We start from the raw sequence: 19,959 nt of genomic DNA, 5'->3' as shown, positions 1-19,959 counted from the left end.
GCTGACTAGATCAGACGCTATGGACAGTACTCTGTAACAGAGTCGCCAGTATGAAAGGATAATTCCGAGCCTCTGGCGTGAGACGAACTCGATAGCTCAGTGGTAGAGCACCTGACCGGAGACCAGGAAGTCGCAGGTTCAATTCCCGCTCGAGGTTGTGAAATTTTTCTTTCATACCATGGCATGATTGTGACTATAATAGTATTTAATTCATTAATATATCACATCAACGGACGTATATACGTCAACAAACATCGTAAGATGATATTTTCCATAATATACAGTACGGTATATTGCCAAATTTAACGCAGTTTCTACTACCATAACATCTGAATCCCTTTAAAGACCCTGTAGAGTTTATCGAGTCAGGCGAATAACATGACCTCCAGAAAAATTTGCACACGCACTTCATAGTCGAAAGAAATTGTAGGAATAGTAAGTAGCACTTTGAACCTTATCTCGCGCACCCCATCATATCGCGCTTTATATGGAGTGACGTCAAAACTCTCTAGCCAATGGGAGCTTCACGGAGTGACATAGGTACCTAAGCTTCTTATCTACATTGGGTACCTATATATATTTCGTGAGGGGTTTGTTGCTGTATATTGTTTTGGACTGTCAACCATAGAGCACCTGGTGTGCTGAATTTACTTCCAAACAAAAGCCGCAACAGTATTGCTAGAAGAGAGTAACTGTCAGCTGGAAATCTGCTGTTTAATATACGTACTGTATCTACATTTCATATACCAGGTACCACGGTAAGTAATATTTAAGCTTAAGTATATGACACATGAGTTTAGTAAATGTTATTTGAATATTAATTTAATTGCTTTGTGTGATGCATAATAATGTTCAATTATTGTTGTCATGATTTGATTCTTTCCTAGTAAGCCATATTGATGATTTTGTGTACTTTTTAAACATCCATAATACCTCCTTTCATCCCCATTCGTCATCCATTTCTATTTAACAGTGGCATTCGTTCATAAGGACTACAGGACTGCAGTCCTCCCTGAAATTTTCAAGGAAAACTAAGTAATTACCGCATTTTAATAGTTTTTAAGGAATTAGGCTATCTACATTCTTTAACGTAAAAAAATATTATTTTTCTTATAGTAATTTAGTATGAACTTATAGTTTTATATCTGTGAGAGAAATTTTAAGATATCTATAAAATTGACGAAGTTATGCATTAAAATATCCTGCCATGCAAACACAATACCAGCCAGCAATATATAAGTTTATCACTTAATTTTCACAAACTGTTTAAATTATATTTTCCACAATTTTGAGAAAATTGCATGGAATCTTGCATGACCCTTTTCTTTATTAAGACCTATAAACTGTGACTCGATCTATATTCGATCTTTAAGAGAAATTTAAAAACAAAATTTAAAAGAAGTTTAAATTTTTAAAGACAAAAATTTTCTCATGAAGTGCAAATATTCTAACCATTAAAATAGGGCTTGTTAATGTGAATGTTATTAATGTTTTAAACCAAAAGAAAAAATGAAATCAATTATTAAAAAATATTTAAGACCTTGGGAGTAATTTGTTAAAGGGCAGTTTGGTACAGGCCCAGAAACAAAATTTGGACCACCTGAATTTTGTTTGTGAGTCTGTACAAATTGCAAAATCAAAATATAAAAAATTCCCAGCACTTCACAGATGCAGAAAATAAATTGAACATTCTTTATACTATACCAAAGAAATTTATAATACTAGAATAATGGTTTTATTTAACCGGCAGAGTTAAGGTAGTTTTTGCAGGAGGATGACAACGTCCCCCCCCCCCCACAGCTACGGGCCCTTAAACCAGCCCTGATTACCTGTTATCAACCTGAACATTGCAATAGCAGATTTACATGGCTCTTGGGGTATTAACTCGGGTTTAGTGAATAAAATTTCCCAGGATCCCAGGTTTTATCCTCTGCTCCATCCGATTTTTTGGGGGAGTGGGGGCGCATATCTGAATTTACTTCTGATTAGTTAGTTGTTTTACAGAATAAAATAGGAGTGCGTTATTTGATGGTTATAAAATTTCAGTGGCATTTTTAGCCAAGAAGTCTGACTGGGAAGGAATCCATTACAAACTAATTATTTTTCTGTAATTTAGTTTGGTACCAGTATGGGACAGTAATAGATCATTTTCAAAATTCTGAATTTTAGATCCTTTTGTAGACTCTGTGAAATTATATCTTTTAAGACTGCTCTTAAATCTGAGATTTATTTAATCTATACAAGATAGGGTGACCAGATGTCCCGCTTTTTCAGCCTCTTGTCCCATGTCCCTAGAAAAGTATGCTTGGACGCCAAATGTCCCTTTTTTTTTAAATGGCGTCTCGTTTCCCTAAATTATTGTTGAAAGATTTCTTTCTCTTTTATTTTATTTAATAATCACGTAAAACATTGATTAATTCTATATTGTTTCCATCAGATGTCACTGTAATGAATTCCATAATAAGTAGTAAACAAAAGAAGTTTAAAAGCATGGTCAACAGGTTGCTGCTGCATCATATGCCATATACTGTAGAGGAATTTGTCTTTAGACCTTGCATGAAAGTGCCTACTAATGTGTAATTGTGAAGGCATATAGGTCGTTATTGCTGTTAACATTATTATTATTGTTGTTGTTATTGTTGGTATTATTATTATTATTATTATTATTTTTATTTTTATACTATCATAGATACCTACAGTTCTTCTTGAATCATGTCAGCAGATGTCCTGCAATAACAAAGCTACAAATTCATAAATATGTCCATAGTATAATCAGAAACTAGATTAAGACTTAGAAATAAGATTGACGAAGCCATGATTTGTAAAGATCTTTATGGTGAATAAATTACTACTACTACTACTACTAATAAAGGCCATGTTAATCAAAAAATTCTCTATTATGTGTACTTTAATGTGAAACTTAAGTTTCTTAATATACAATCTTGGCTACATTCCTTCCTAGCGGAATTCTATGATTTGTATGTCATTTGAAATCATTCATTTAATATACGTACAGTACCGGTAGCCTATATTAATTACAGGAGCTAGGCTACTTTAGTTTAGCTTCTGTGATATTAGATCTGCTATTAATAACTCTGTTTTTCTTCTAGTCATTAAATTGACTATATGTTTATTCTTTCTCTTTTTGTCTTTTCACAGGTGTAAAACATAGTAAGCATGACGCACGAGCTATCAGTATCCTTTAAAGTGTTTCTCCAGAATGGAGAGGCAAGTGAAGTGCGCCGATTTGGAGTGGATCGTGATGTAGTATCCAAATTTGGATATCTGGGAGAGAAACTGCAGACAGTTTTCCCAACATTGCGTGGAGCCAACTTCACTATTGCATGGAAAGGTAAGCAAATTTTTAGATATTAATTTGAACTTATAGTAATTTTATCTTATTAGAATTTCATCAGATGAATTTTTGAAAGTATTGCATTGAAACTGAATACATAACAAAATAGAACAAGTCCTAGGGCTGCCTGCATCCTGGAAGGGAATAATTTACTCAACATTTAGCATCAGGCCACCATCATGATCTAATGGCCCTAGTGCTGGACTTGTAATCCTGTGGACTAGCTTTCGATCACCAGTGTACCCCTGATTTATAGCTTGTATTGGGAAAGCCCGAAAATGATGAAAAAATCGGAATTACGTTCTTTGTCATCATTATTTCTGTCACTGTAAATCTATGTTAACAAATACTAGCAGTATAAAAATATTATATGTGAAACTTATCTCAGTTAGTGGACTAGAACTGCTACCATATGATAGGTCGAAGCCAACTTCATTCTTCCCATTACAGTGTATAACATTTATCATTCATGATTTTCTGTTGCTTCTAAAAATTTATTTGTACCTACTGAGAAAAACAATGTTCAGCTAAAACAGACATTACTGACGCATATTTAAAGCTTGTGATTTCTAACAGTGACAATGTTTCTTCAATGTTCGACAATAAAAGCTCAAATAATTTCTAACTGATTATTGCTGATACTATTTATTATAAGATGTCTCTTAATTTAAACATAACCATAATACTAACAATAAAATCATGTTTAATTATTATTTATTATTTTTATTTATTGCATAGTAATAAATTAATAAGTAATTAATAAACTAGTAAATTACATTTTAAAAACATTTTTCTGTGAAACTCGCAATGTGTGCTACTTAACACTACAAATTCTTTCCCTTTTACTGCCTAACTAATTCTATCAGTACCTCTTAACTTAAACATAGTACGGTACTAAAAATTTTGTTTAAATATTATTATTATTATTAGGCTATTATTAATATTTTTTAAACATTTTCCTGTGAAAATCATAACATCACAACATATTATATTATATATAACGATATATTCTAAATATTATGCAATTATAAAAATGTCCAATAATATGAAAAAAATATGCACTATAAAAATTACATTTTCTGAATGGAGAAACATTGTTGAATGCATATATTACATCTGCATATGTTTTTTTATCAAACAGAAACAATTACTACGTAATTATCCTAGCTCTAGTTATTAATGATATATTCTCAAATTCATTTTGTAATTATTAAAATGTGCAATAAGGCATATGAAAAAAAAAAAAACATGTTCATTTGCGATGTAATGTCCTGAACCTTAGAAATTGACTCATAGTCCTTTTTTACCGTATTTTCCCTCTAAAATAAAAGCCACCAAAAAACTATCTTTTAGATGTAAGAAAATTACCTTCATAATATGTGAAATTGTCTTTCTGTGCAGCTGAGTTAGTCACCACTGTGCTAGAGGCATCATATTTAACCAACTACTTGAATTGGAAGAAGAAATATATGTTTCATTTTAATTTTCATTATGCACCGGCGTATTTTTATGTAAGGAATTTTTTGTTATAGATTCTGATGGCGACAACATTGTCATCTCAAACGATGATGAGCTGATCATTGCTTTGACTGAGATGCAAGCTGATGTTCGCAAACTGTTTGTGACTGTTGAACAAGGAACACCTATGCAGCAAGATAGTGAAGGTGAGTATAAGAAAGATTTTCATCTTGCAGATGTTCTCATATTCATAATGAATCATCATCATCATCATCATCATCATCATCATCATCATCATCATTATGTATAATCACATACACTCTTATGAAGCTGAAAAATGATAAGGGCCTATTGTAATGAAATATAAATTTGGATATTTGTCGAATTTTGAAGTTATTAAATCACTTGTTCTGAAATTTGTAGTATCCATAACATACAGTTACAAACTGTTATTTTTTGTAATGATTATGATGATGATGATGATGATGATGATGATACTCAATAATAATAATAATAATAATAATAATAATAATAATACTTTGACATTGTTGTAGTCCACCAAAAAATCTTTAGGTTCTAGACTGTATTCGTCTTTTTTCCTTTTTTTTTAATTATTGAGTGAGTTTAACAATGCTCATCAACATCGTTGACAATCAAATACAAATACAATTAATATATTCAATCATACCAAATACAATTTTGCTCAGCTTTTGCATTTTTTTGGCAGAATTAAATTTAGATGAAAATGAACTTTAGATAAAATAGTTTATTAAAGAAATGTTCCTATTCTGAATTTTCACAACTACAATTTAGGCTGGAACTGCTAAAGACCACTCTGTCCAATCCATCCACTGATCTTTTCTCAGTTGTCTTTCTTGCATAGCTTCTAAAATTCTCCTCTTGCATAACACTTTAGTTGGCTTGTCAATATATTTTTTCATTAATAATCTTCCTCGTATGTACGGTAATCGTGAAAACTTTATAGCTAATTCAACAGTTCATAGCATAAATACGTGTCAAAAAATAACTTTCATACTCCATTGGCAAGTCTATCGTGCTATCAAAAAGGAGTGTGTTATATGACAGTAAAAATTTTTAATAGCCTTCCTAACGATATAAAAAATTAAACTCAAAACACAAGATTATTTAGAGCGAAATTAAAGAAGTACCTAATTTCTCAGACCTTCTATTCTGTAGATGAATTCATGACATTCAACACTGCTTCATGAAATTGATACTAAAACTTTGTGTTGTACTAGTAGACTATATTGTAAACTCCTTCTCTATATATTTCAACTAGACTGTGGCTATAAATTAAGACTTTATAATAGTATTAAGTTTTTTGGCTTGTTCCATATTCTAGCTGTGAAGCAATGTACGAATACCATGGAATGTTAATAAATACAATAAAATACAATAGATTTTCCTTTTATTCTTCTTCTTGACGGGATCCAATCAAATGCAATTTTAGGCTCTTTCCTCATTCATCCACAATGGGACATTAGGACTGAGTTTTTACAAAAAATGGTAAAAAATAAATTTTCGATTTTTCGTATGAAAATATTTCTTGGGCCCTTAAGAAGTTTACAGTAAGAGATTTTTACCTCTGCGTCTTCTTTGGGGTCCAAATGCGGTTTTTATATAGTTTTGCTACATATATCAATACCGATATTGTATGTTTTTCACAAATTTGCCTTTTTCTTAAAACTACATTTTTAGATGTTCAAAATGCTCCATGCACATGCAGTTTCCACCAAATTCAATGAAAATATTCGTAAATATCCCTGCATATATTATCTGAGATCTAACGTTGAGAAATTTTAAGTAATTATCTTGAAAATTAGGAGCCCAAAAAGTTATTATATAAATGATAATATTAATAAATAAGTAAATATCTCAAATTTTTTTTTATTGTGCCGAAACTAGTCTGAGATCATGAATTTCTCATTATGTAAACCATACATTAGTTGTGTAAATAATAGTAAACAGGTCTCATTTCAAGTTTTTCTTCACTATAATGTCTGAATCTGTCCCTTTGTATAACTTCATATTACAACAATTTCAAGAAATCTCGTTTAAGTTGCTTGCATTCTGCTTAAATCTCTTGCCTTATTAAATATTTTATTCTACTTAAAGTTATGACTGTGTGAAGAAACCATTTTAAGAGAGAATGACTTAAGACTTGAACTGAAAACGTCTTATTTAAACATACCACCATAGAATATTACCAGTACCGGTACTTCTAATTTTCTGAACTTTACAAATAGCCTACTTTGTTTAACAGGTCAGCACGTGCATGTCGGTGTTACATGTGATGGATGCCAGAAGGGAGTGGAAGGTTTTCGTTATAAGTGCATTCAATGCCCAGACTATGATCTATATGACAGCGGTGAGAGTAAGGGGCTCAATGCAGAGCACTATATGGTCTGCCTGCTGGTTGCCATTTTCCAGGTGAGTAATTTGAATTTATTTCATGGAACATTATTCCTTTCTTCAATTTTTCAGTATAATGGCAAAATGTTACAAAGAATATCAGATATTGTCATTTAAGACATACCGGTACTTAAGTTAATTGGAAATTTACAGCTACATCAGAAAATTTTAATTATTGGTACAGTACCAGTACTTTTTTTACTTGGTTATTTAACGTCGCTGTATCAACTACTAAGTTATTTAGCGACGATGGAATTGGTGATAGCGAGATGGTATTCGGCGAGATGAGGCCGAGGATTCGTCATAGATTACCTGACATTTGCCTTACGGTTGAGGAAATCCACGGAAAAATCCAACCAGGTAATCAGCCCAAGCGGGAATCGAACTGCACTCCCATTCTTAAGGAAACTTAAGTACTCTGACAGCAATATTAATCTGTAATTTCGTATTAGAAGAAAGCAATATTTATATAGAAATATGTATAATTCAGTTTTAGAAGAGGAATCGTTTTGTTTTATGGCAAGTTGCAAAAAGAGATATAATTTAGCAAAACATTCAGTAAGGTAACATAGGCATAGCCTATACATAAAACAAAATTTAATCAAAGCTTACCCTATCCAACTACAGTACAGAAGGCAACCTAAATGCATTGCAAGGATCTCAGGAGTAACTGAATAGGACTCAAGTTTCAGAGAGTTAACGAGATTTTCTTTATGTACTCTTAAATACGAAGTACAAAAACTGTTACACTTAACTAAATTTGCATTTTATTTCAGTGCCCTCATTTTGCAAAGCGATTGGTCCATCACTTAGCAAAGGCAACTCATAAAGCTGGTGTCTGTGGTGGATGGGACCCTAAAGAATCACACCACTGGAAACATCATCACGGCAAATTCCATGGTGACAAACACCATGGAGATAAACACCATGATTGTCAGCATGGAGACAAACACCATGATTGTCAGCACGGAGACAAACACCATGGTTGTCAGCATGAAGACAAACATCATGACTGTCATGATGGAGGAAAACACCACGATTGTCAGCACAGAGGCAAACATCATGATTGTCAGCATGAAGGCAAACACCACGATTGTCAGCACAGAGGCAAACATCATGATTGTCAGCATGAAGGCAAACACCACGATTGTCAGCACAGAGGCAAACATCATGATTGTCAGCATGAAGGTAAACACCACGATTGTCATGATGGAGGAAAACACCACGATTGTCAGCACAGAGGCAAACACCATGATTGTCAGCATGAAGGCAAACATCACGATTGTCAGCACAGAGGCAAACATCATGATTGTCAGCACAGAGGTAAACATCATGATTGTCAGCATGAAGACAAACACCACGATTGTCAGCACAGAGGTAAACATCATGATTGTCAGCATGAAGGCAAACACCACGATTGTCAGCACAGAGGTAAACATCATGATTGTCAGCATGAAGACAAACATCATGATTGTCATGATGGAGGAAAACACCACGATTGTCAGCACAGAGGCAAACACCATGATTATCAGCATGAAGACAAACATCATGACTGTCATGATGGAGGAAAACACCACGATTGTCAGCACAGAGGCAAACATCATGATTGTCAGCATGAAGGCAAACACCACGATTGTCAGCACGGAGGCAAACACCATGATTGTCAGCACGGAGACAAACATCATGATTATCAGCATGGAGACAAACATCATGATTGTCATGATGGAGGAAAACACCACGATTGTCAGCACAGAGGCAAACATCATGATTGTCAGCATGAAGGCAAACACCACGATTGTCAGCACAGAGGCAAACATGATTGTCAGCACGAAGGCAAACACCATGATTGTCAGCACGGAGACAAACGCCATGATTGTCAGCACAGAGGCAAACATCATGATTGTCAGCATGAAGGCAAACACCACGATTGTCAGCACAGAGGCAAACATCATGATTGTCAGCATGAAGGCAAACACCACGATTGCCAGCACAGAGGCAAACATCATGATTGTCAGCACGAAGGCAAACACCATGATTGTCAACACGGAGACAAACGCCATGATTATCAGCATGGAGACAAACATCATGACTGTCATGATGGAGGAAAACACCACGATTGTCAGCACAGAGGCAAACATCATGATTGTCAGCATGAAGGCAAACACCACGATTGTCAGCACAGAGGCAAACATCATGATTGTCAGCATGAAGGCAAACACCACAATTGTCAGCACAGAGGCAAACATCATGATTGTCAGCATGAAGGCAAACACCACGATTGCCAGCACAGAGGCAAACATCATGATTGTCAGCATGAAGGCAAATACCATGATTCTCAACACGGAGACAAAGATGATTCTGCAGAATGTTCAAGCAGCAGCCTGCAGAAATCTGAAGGAGAGCAAGAGGATGCTCATGTCCGACATTTGGGAAACATTGAGCATACTGTTGCCAGCATACTGGATCCATTAGGTAAGAAGGAATTTGATACTATAACCATTACTACTGTTACCATAAGCACTACAACTGGCACCACTATGGTACTTCGTCTTTTTCTTCTTCATCACCACTCTTAAGTTACATTGTAATTATGATTTGTAAGCATGAAATTTATTGAGAAAGAAAATGGTATAAAGAAATTTTGCATGCAATTGTAACACTCTTGTTCTTTCTTCCACTTATTTTCCGTATAGTTACGAATTTAGCGAAGCCAGAAACAACAATCTACTGATAAGTGCTGACTGATGACACTTTACAATGAGAGCGAAGTGCAAACAAAGAAATCGGAATTCAAAAATCAATCAGCAACTTTTTCGTCATAACAGATTGAATCTACTGTATTGTCAAAATATTTTCAGTTTTGATGGGTAATAGGGTACTTGTATTCAGTGTGGTTACAGATTTTGTACCGAGTCCTCGCTGCACAATAATCCCTCTCTCAATGGTTGAAAGAAGCAATAATGAATAAATGTGCTATATTAAGAGTTCTACCTTCCAAGTAATGACTCTTTAAGATGGGAGACTAAGGAAAATGGACAAATTACGGTATTCAGTTCAGTTACCAATAAAAAACTTTTGCAGCTAAGCTTAAATTAAGAGTACGGTAATTGAGACACATTTTGGCTTGCATAATAGTTTTTCATAATTTTTAACTAATTGTATAAATTTCTTGCATGAGTGGTTGAAGTAGACTGCAATTTGTAGTTCTGATTTGATAGATATGTTGCGCTCCTGTTTCAAACATCTGTCCATTTACTGTCCATTGCTTTCTATGAGCATTACTACCTGGTATGCTTAAAACAAAACTCACCAGTTTATTTATTCTTTTTTTTTTTTTTTAATTTGTAACATTAACATGGTTTGGTTCTAAACTGGTGAGCACTGAAACCCATTTCTGGCAAGCATTATTACCTTCTATAGAGACTGTTTATTTTAATGTATCGCTGGAACAACAAAATTCTTTATATACCGTAAAATGGGGTGAATAGCAACAGGAGGGTGAATAGCAACATTTTTCTGGGGAAAAAAATATTGGTTTCAATGAAAGGGAAATTTCATTTCAGCAGCAGGAAATTTTTTCCCTTTGATTTGAAACATTCTATGTTGGCAATTCTGTTGGAAACCATACTTTTCTAGAAGGATTGCAAGTGAAAAAAAATTGTTTTGTGTGTTCGAGATTTTTTTCATTTTCAAGAGAAGAATTAAACTTTAAATACCATTACTATTTCCTAAAAGTGTAAGTAATTTTAAATCATATATTTGCAATTATTGGTCATTAAAGATATTTTTAACGCATAGTTTAACCTTTAATAGTGCCACGTGTTTTCAACAGATCCATTTTGATTTTCTTCTATGCAGATTGGACGACGAACGGGGTGAATAGCAACATCATGCCCAGGACTTACACACCTGATCCAAGTACCAAAAGGTACAAGAAAGTGGATGAAGACAAGATTCTAGCAGCTTCTAAAGATGTGGAGAAAGGTCTTAGTTTTAGAGAAGCTGCTAGGATTCATGGGTTAGACCATACAATTTTGTACAGACATTTCAAAAAATAAAAAATTGGCCTGAAAATGAAATCACACGGTGGACAACCTGTTCTAAATCTTGTTGTTGAAAATATGATCGTGGACAGATTAGTGCAGTGTGCTGAGTGGGGATATCCAATGGACTCATTTGACTTGAGAATTATTGTTAAACATTATCTAGATAAATCTGGAAGAAAAGAGCCCAGATTTAAGGACAACTTGCCAGGGAAAGATTTTGCTTATAGTTTCCTCATGCGTCATAAAGCACGTCTTTCAGAACGCATGTGCCAGAATATTAAAAGAAGCAGAGCTGGAATATCGAAAGATACCATTGAAGGATATTTTGAAAACCTCTCTGCCTCTTTGGATGGAGTCCCATCAGCCAATATAGTGAATTATGATGAAACAAACTTGGCTGACGACCCTGGCCGAAAGAAGGTGATAACCAAAAGGGGTACAAAGTACCCAGAAAGAGTCATGAACCACAGCAAGTCGGCAACCTCCATAATGTTTGCTGCAGCAGCGGATGGAAAATTACTTCCACCCTATGTGGTTTATCGGGCGACAAATGTTTATGACTCGTGGACAGTTGGGGGACCAAAAGGTGCCCGCTACAACAGAACACCATCAGGATGGTTTGATGTGAATTGTTTTGATGACTGGGTTGCGAATATTGCTGTCCCATATTTCCGAAGGCTGGAGGGCAGAAAAATTTTGATTGGGGACAATTTGTCATCGCATCTCTCAGTGGACTCAGTTAAGCTCTGTGAAGAGCATAATATTTCTTTTGTGTTTCTTCCTGCAAACTCAACGCATCTGACGCAACCTCTGGATGTGGCCTTCTTCCGACCGTTAAAAATGGCTTGGAGGAAGATTTTGAGTGCATGGAAGACTGGTCCTGGAAGAAGGGAGTCATCTGTGCCAAAGACAGTGTTTCCTCACCTGTTAAAATCTTTGATGGAAGCTGTTAGAGAGAATGAAAAGAAGAATGTTGTGTCAGGTTTCTTTAAGTGTGGGATTGTGCCTCTTAATAAAGACAAAGTCCTGTCACAACTGCCACATGACAGCGAAGATGTTGGTAATTCCAATGAAGTTGTCCAGGATTCTGTTTTAGAAATATTGAAGTCCCTTCGCTATGATAGTTTGCCAAAGCCAAGGCAGCAAAGGAAGAAGATGAAGATAATGCCAGGTCAAAGTGTCACTGGGGCAGACTTCAGTGAAGAAAGTGAAGATGATCCCGATCCTGTCATTGCCGCTGACAGTTCCAGTGACAATGAAATCACAAATGAAGACACTATTGTTGCAGACATAAACATGCAAGAGAGAAGTGAGTGTGTGGATAGAGATGGGAAAACATACAAAGGCATTTTTCCTGTGAAAAGTGCTGACATAAATATAAGTGACTGGCTGCTAGTGAAGTTCCATAGCCGCAGCTATGTAGGGAAAGTCACACTTTTGTCTCCCAAATTTGTAGCAACATTTCTGAGGGAGAAGCCATCTAACAAAATGCAGGGTTCATTGTTTGTCTTCCCCAATATAGAAGACATTAGTGAATTTAAATATGACCAAGTAGTAGGTAGGCTTCAACCGCCACTGTCAGAAAGAAGAGGAATTTTGACTTTTGCAGTAAATTCAAAGGAGTGGTAATAGTGATCTTTGTGTATCATTTATGTATGCTCTTATTTTACTTTTTAAAATACATAAATTGTGTTGCTATTCAACCTCTATGATGATGACTAGCAAAATACATAAGAATCAAATACTTGTTGTCATTCACCCCACCTAAGGGGTGAATAGCAACAAAAAGAAATATTTTTTTTTTATATATTTGCATATAATTTAAAATTTCTAGATTTTCAGGATATAATGTTAAGAAGTAGATAAGGGTAGTGTAATTTTTTTGTTGTCTTATATTAATTTTTGAAGTATTTATGCTAAGAAAAACATTAAAAGTTGTTGCTATTCACCCCATTTTACGGTACATTATCTTCATTCATAGCAAAATTAAACGTCTGAAATAAAGATTTTCATATTATGCAAAAATAAGGGAGATAAATGCTTGAAGAGAAGAAAAATACAGGAATTGTGAGATTTAAAAATTAGGGCCCAATTTCTGCACTTCTCAATTGTGAACAATGTATATATAATCGTTTAATATTTACAGAGATTGGTGTTAATACTGAGGTGCGAACAAAAGATAATGAGGAAGATTCCGAACTAGAAGAAGGACAGAAGAAGACAGGCAACAAAGAAGATGAAGTTAGTCAGATACTTGTAGATGACAAGCAATATAATAATACAGCATCCCCCAGGTCTCAAAGGAGTCCAGAATCTGAGGAATGGACCGTTGTGACTGGAGATATCCCACAGCAAGGTATTTATTCTTCCTTTTTGGGAATACTTGTGTCAGTTTAAAGAAATTATGGAGAGGTAATGAAGGAAATGAAGTACTCACAAAGTCAGATGAGGGAGTGGGGTGTTCAAGCAGAAGTAAACAAGAACTGAGGAGAAATGAGAGAAAAGGTTAGTTACGGTAGCTAGTTAGTTAGTTAGGTTTAAAAAGGGCGCATCAGTTACTATAGCTATTTGCGCTCATGAGAGAGAAGAAGTTGTGATAACGTCTACAAATGGAAGCATTATTGACACTGCAGGGGAAGAAGACTCGAAAAGAATATCGATGGTTTCTTCATCTTACGATGTTTGGGTGACGTATATACGTCCGTTGATGTGACAGAGTCGCCAGTATGAAAGGATAATTCCGAGCGTTTGGCGTGAGACGAACTCGATAGCTCAGTGGTAGAGCGCCTGACCGGAGACCAGGAAGTCGCAGGTTCGATTCCCGCTCGAGGTTGTGAAATTTTTCTTTCATACCATGGCATGATTGTGACTATAATAGTATTTAATTCATCAATATGTCACATCAACGGACGTATATACGTCACCCAAACATCGTAAGATGAAGATTACATTTGTAAAGTTTCTTTCCAGCCATAAGCAGTGTTGACTAAGATCAGACGCTATGGACAGTACTCTATAACAGAGTAGCCAGTATGAAAGGATAATTCCGAGCCTCTGGCGTGAGACGAACTCGATAGCTCAGTGGTAGAGCGCCTGACCGGAGACCAGGAAGTCGCAGGTTCGATTCCTGCTCGAGGTTGTGAAATTTTTCTTTCATACCATGGCATGATTGTGACTATAATAGTATTTAATTCATCAATATCGATGGTGTTCAGGTGAAAGGGCTTATCCCACAAATGAAAATTTTTTCAGAAACAGCTATAATTAAATTTCAATACATTTAAATTTTGGTTACTTTATATGAAGGAATGTGAACATAATTGTTAAAAAAACATATCTTCATGTATTGTAATTAAAGTTTAACTAATTACAGCAAAAAAAGTCACATTTAAAAAAATATATATGGTTAACCCACCGATATAACATTAGAAAATGGTGTTTAGGCTGGTGCAATGTAAAAATGATAACAGAAAGGTATAATTAGTGGGCTGTTAGTTTTATAAAGAAGTAATGTCGGAATAATCCATTCTGAAGATAGGTTACATTAGTTTATTAATAGTATGAAATACGCAAGTTAGAGTGATAAATAGAATAGGAATTTAAAAATGTGAAACTGACTGCAGTACAAAAACAAAAGAAGGGTCTAGAAAAAGTCATAGATGAGTAGCGATGATACGAATGACTAAGTCGATGAGGGCAGGAGTGTATGAAATATTGGGGAAGTGTACTAAAATAAAATAAACTAAAGTGAAATTCGAACTTATGTTGTTATGAAGAAATGAGCGGTTAAAGTGATTAATATAATACTTACTTACTTACAAATGGCTTTTAAGGAACCCGAAGGTTCATTGCCACCCTCACATAAGCCTGCCATCGGTCCCTATCCTGTGCAAGATTAATCCACTCTCTATCATCATATCCCATCTCTCTCAAATCCATTTTAATATTGTCCACCCATCTACGTCTCGGCCTCCCCAAAGGTCTTTTTCCTTCCGGCCTCCCAACTAACACTCTACATGCATTTCTGGATTCGCCCATACGTGCCACATGTCCTGTCCATCTCAGACGTCTGGATTTAATGTTCCTAATTATGTCAGGTGAAGAATACAATGCGTGCAGTTCTGCGTTGTGTAACTTTCTCCATTCTCCTGTAACTTCATCCCTCTCAGCCTCAAATATTTTCCTTAGCATCTTATTCTCAAACATCCTTAATCTTTTATTGTAGGGATTCGTAACAAGCTATTTTTTATGGTGATGGGTTGTTAGCCCTTTGCCCAACCTCTAAGCTGGAGGACCACGCCTTATCGGCTGTCCATGACTTCATATTCAATACATTCGCAGCTACCCTCCATATCTGGAGGCCGTCTCCTCTCTCCGCAACCTGAGGACGCACCATGCCGTGGTGATAGGGACCCACAATACATGGGATTAATATAATAATTAAAATAAATGAGCGGTATTGAAGATTTAAGTAAGCTAATATAGCCTACTGGTACTGGTAATAATGTAGATACCAGTACTGTGATAATTGAGCTGATGATATGAACGTAAATTCCAAGGTATGTATTAAGTATTATTACCAGTACTAAATTAAATATTAATTAAGGTGTATAGCCTATATCTTAGTTACAACAATCACATGGGAGTTTGCGGATAAGTTATTACAACTCAAGTAATATTTGTATGTGTCTTATGTTTGGTAGTTTGAATACCTACATTAGAAAACAGCAGATAGCTTAGCAATGATGTAGGTATGTCATTGGAAGACAACAGATAGATTAACAGTGCTGTTGATATCACTATCACAATCACAGTCGGTATCATCAAACAACTACCACTACCATCATAATTGCCACTAACTTCATTCCATATAAGAACATTAGGGTAATATAGCTTGTTTCTGTTATGGAAGAATTGATGAAACAATTACAGGAAGGTATGAGTGGGAATACAGCGATAAAACCCGTACTTTGTGTGACTCAGTTATTTTGTTTGCTGTGCCAGAATTTTTAAATTGAGTCTATAGCATAGGAAAGTCATTGCATTAACCATAACTATTATCTACCATTAGTCTGAAAGTATCTACTATAGATGTAAGTATAAATAACAACTCGTGTTGAATGGAATCTCTTTTTTACTACATGTGCAGCTGCCCAAAGTTCATCAGCAACAGTAGCTGCGAGCATAAGTGCAGGATCTGAAGCTGTACCAAAACAATCAGAAACTTCAAATGCTCCCCCAACAACCTCCACCCAGAGCAGTACCCCTGAGTCTACCACCAACATGTATGCAACACGCCAGCCAAATTTGAGTAAGTACTGGTACTTGCTTGGTTGATATTGAATTAGGTACTTTTATTACAAGCACACTTTGCTAATGTGACAGGATGGATTTCCAGGTTAACTCTATAAAGCCAATTTTACATTTTGGGCCCCACAGACGCACAATTTTGAATGTTCTACTGCAGTGTACATTCTTTGAATGTTATGTGTATGCAGTCCACTCACTCCCCATTTTGACCACAGATTAGGGTTTCTAAATGGAACATAGTAGATCAGAACAGTGTTTAGGTTCGTGAATTTCAGGAACCTTTCTGTTCCTTTTTGTAAGAAATGGCTATTGTCCATTCAGGTTAGTTTAAATTTAATATTAGCTTAATTAGATATGACATTTCAATACATTTTTCAATTAAATTTAAATTAAATTGATATAAATAATGACAACGGCATTGTCAGCAGTACTTTATTGTACGGTATTGTATCATTTGTATGCTCTTGCTAATTTATAACATCCCAACAACATTCGTTTTATATATTTCATTCTACATTGAATATCGTTGAGGTTCTGAATATTAGCACGGTGTTAATGAAATTAAAAGGATAGGAATTCAACAACACTTTATCACTCCATATCGAGCTAATGATCAGATGTCATTGGCCAGTGATAGGCAGTGAGTCAGATTTCTTATTGTTTAAACTGCGATCTGAGTATCCTTTTTAAAGACTTTGTGAAACAAATTTCCAGTCATAAGTGTAGGGCCGGAAATCATTCTCTTTTGTTAGTACCGGTAATAACAGTGTCTAAGTGTTTTAGTATTATTATTACTAAAGATGTGTGCATTTTAATAAAAATATTTTTTTAGGCTGAATGAGGTGACTAACTTCGTGGTTTCCATCTGTGTAAATATGATAAGAGATGAAAATTTCCGAAGACATTAATGTTTTAAAATTTTATATTATGGTACCGGTAATTGTGTATAAGTATTTCAATGTTAATTCTATATATATTTAGTATGATAATACTCGGCGTCATCTCACTGGTCATTAATTTCGTCGATGTCATCAACACACCATATCCACGGAAACAACAGTGTTTTTCAGTTCTTGAAAACGTCCATAGACAACTCAGTCGAGCAAAATGCCATTCTTTTTTTAAAGAAAATTAGCAGTGACTATCATAGTTACAGAAAATGTGGACACTAAAGGTAAATAGAAAAAAATATGATACTGGACTAAGAACTGGCTTCTGCAAATAAATACAGTTAGTCATATTTCACAGCATTGTCCTTCTGGCAGTAGTTAATGCAAAGCACGAATTTATTTATACTGATGTTGAAACAAACAGATGGATATCTGATGGTGAAGCGACTGAGGAAACAGTCCAGTCCTGGCGCAAACAGCCCATGAAGGGCCAAGACTCGCCAGTCACCTCTGGCCTCATGTCCACTTGCCTCAGCAGAACTGAGCTATTATTCAATCAGAACAGTGGTATCATTTAAACAGCCATTATAACTGGTTTTCAAAACTGGATTTCGCTATCTAATATAGTTTCCCCAAATCCATCTTGATGCTGTGTGGGCACCAGTCCCATACACTGGCTGAAATCTCATGAAAAAATTAATTCCCCATGAGAACATGAACCAGCATGCATTCCGTAATGCAAGTCATAGGTATGATATTTTGGACTAATGCTACAGCACTGGACAATTGAGATAACAAGCTTTTGTAAATGTTTAACTGGAAGAACTTAAGTTAAAATTAAATCGTACTAGAAATCTTACTTTTTGTGCGTGCATGTGATGACGAACTTATAATCTGTAATAGATTGTACAGGGTATAAGTAAATACAATACAATACAATTAATTAATTTCTTTACAGAACCACATATTGCTGATGCACTGGAGAAGATAATGTCCATGGGATTCAGCAATGATGGTGGCTGGTTGACACAGCTGCTTGAAAGCAAAAATGGAGATATTGAGAAAGCCCTGGATGTCCTGCAACCAGTTACTGTTAAGAAGTCGAACTAGGAAGCAAAAGAAATGCCCATATGCTTTTTCATGTTATACAAATAGTGCAATGGGTTTAGTACCGGTACATAAGGTTATGGATCCTTATATTGCTACTAATGCATTACCAGTACTACTACTACTACTACTACTACTACTACTACTACTACTGCAGTATATTCTATTACGTTTGTTTATGAATTGTTTACGGTCACAATAATCTTAAGTACTTAATTAAGTATATTCTTCTGTAACTACTAATTTTCTGCAGGTTATATTTACTGCATAAATAGGCCTATATGTAATTTTTTAATCAATTCTTAAACATAATGGGTTTCAGAATATCATTCATACTTTTAATTGAGGTACTGGTCTGTATTCAGGGAAAAATAATTTTAATTTTAGATACGGTATGTCTTAGTAAACTACTGATGGATACATCACTTGGTGAATTGTTTAAGAAGGTTACATTTTAAATGTCTAGGTTTGGAAATATTTATACTCCTACGAGACTGATGTATAACTACACCTTAGTGGTAAAATTGAAAAACATCAAACGTGACATTCCTTAAAATTAGATAAATAATAAATGTATGTTATTATTGAAATATGTTACATTAAATATAAAAACATATTATTTATAGTCTATGTAGTGGAAACTGAAAGTTTATGTATATTGACGTTTAATAAATACCGGTATATTTTAAAAAGTCTGGACTTTAGATAGCCTATTTGTGTAGACCCTAAGCCTTTATTCTTGTTTTCTTTTAACAAATACGGTACGTAGTTTTTAAGAAGTAAAGTAATAAAATTATGCATATGGTACTTGAATACCGGTACTGATCCAGTAGCGGTAAGTGTTTAAGAGCTTGTGTAGCTAAACTTTTGTGTTCTATAAATAATTGCTTAAATGGCGATCTTACTCGTGTTAATTATGTAAGCATGTGTGGCTTACAGCTGTTTTGTGTTCTGCTAATAGACTACTATATACACTACCAGTATCATAGTGTCCTTTGCCAAAAATACCAATGCGAATCAGTTATAAAAACAATACATTCGAGCAAAACATTGTAAAATATTTAACGAGAAATCTTTCACGAAATGTGTACTTTTTAAATAAATTTACTTAATTTCACCAGTAAATTACTAAGTTCTGTCACCAAATAAAGACTTGCATCATCTGTTTGCAACTTCTACTGATGGTATTTTTCCAGACCACCTTCGTAAGGAAAAAACTTTGATATGGTGATGAGGTCAATTCTATTCAAAATTTTACTAGATGAAAACATCCCAAATTTATTGCTAGAGAACATTAAGGTACGTACGGAAATATACAAAATTAATGTGATAAAAATAAAGATTAATAATAAACTTGCAT

General features: G+C 34.8%; 1 protein-coding gene and 1 non-coding gene across 5 annotated transcripts; both read left to right on the top strand.

Annotated features, from left to right (window-relative positions):
• The first annotated feature begins 596 nt into the window (after positions 1-596).
• Positions 597-19,291, top strand: LOC138704478 (suprabasin-like). 4 transcript variants are annotated; one of them, XM_069832400.1, is made up of 9 exons: positions 600-758; positions 3,160-3,352; positions 4,888-5,019; positions 7,098-7,264; positions 8,023-8,677; positions 8,840-9,718; positions 13,439-13,648; positions 16,442-16,603; positions 18,451-19,291. In XM_069832400.1, exons 2-9 carry the CDS (start codon positions 3,178-3,180, stop codon positions 18,600-18,602), a joined length of 2,532 nt encoding a protein of 843 aa, XP_069688501.1. In that variant the 5' UTR covers positions 600-758; positions 3,160-3,177; the 3' UTR covers positions 18,603-19,291. The 4 variants fall into 4 exon arrangements, with proteins under 4 accessions (XP_069688499.1, XP_069688498.1, XP_069688501.1 ...); XM_069832401.1 differs by having other exon boundaries at positions 8,023-9,376; positions 9,566-9,718; XM_069832398.1 differs by having other exon boundaries at positions 597-750; positions 8,023-9,718.
• Positions 14,360-14,432, top strand: TRNAS-GGA (transfer RNA serine (anticodon GGA)). Its single transcript has one exon. It is a non-coding gene; the product is annotated as a tRNA-Ser (tRNA).
• Positions 19,292-19,959: the final 668 nt, after the last annotated feature.

This window comes from Periplaneta americana, chromosome 8, assembly GCF_040183065.1.
Source record: "Periplaneta americana isolate PAMFEO1 chromosome 8, P.americana_PAMFEO1_priV1, whole genome shotgun sequence".
Lineage (NCBI taxonomy): Eukaryota > Metazoa > Arthropoda > Insecta > Blattodea > Blattidae > Periplaneta > Periplaneta americana.
The sequence above is the reverse complement of the archived record's forward strand: the minus strand, read 5'-3'. Positions and strand labels throughout refer to the sequence as shown.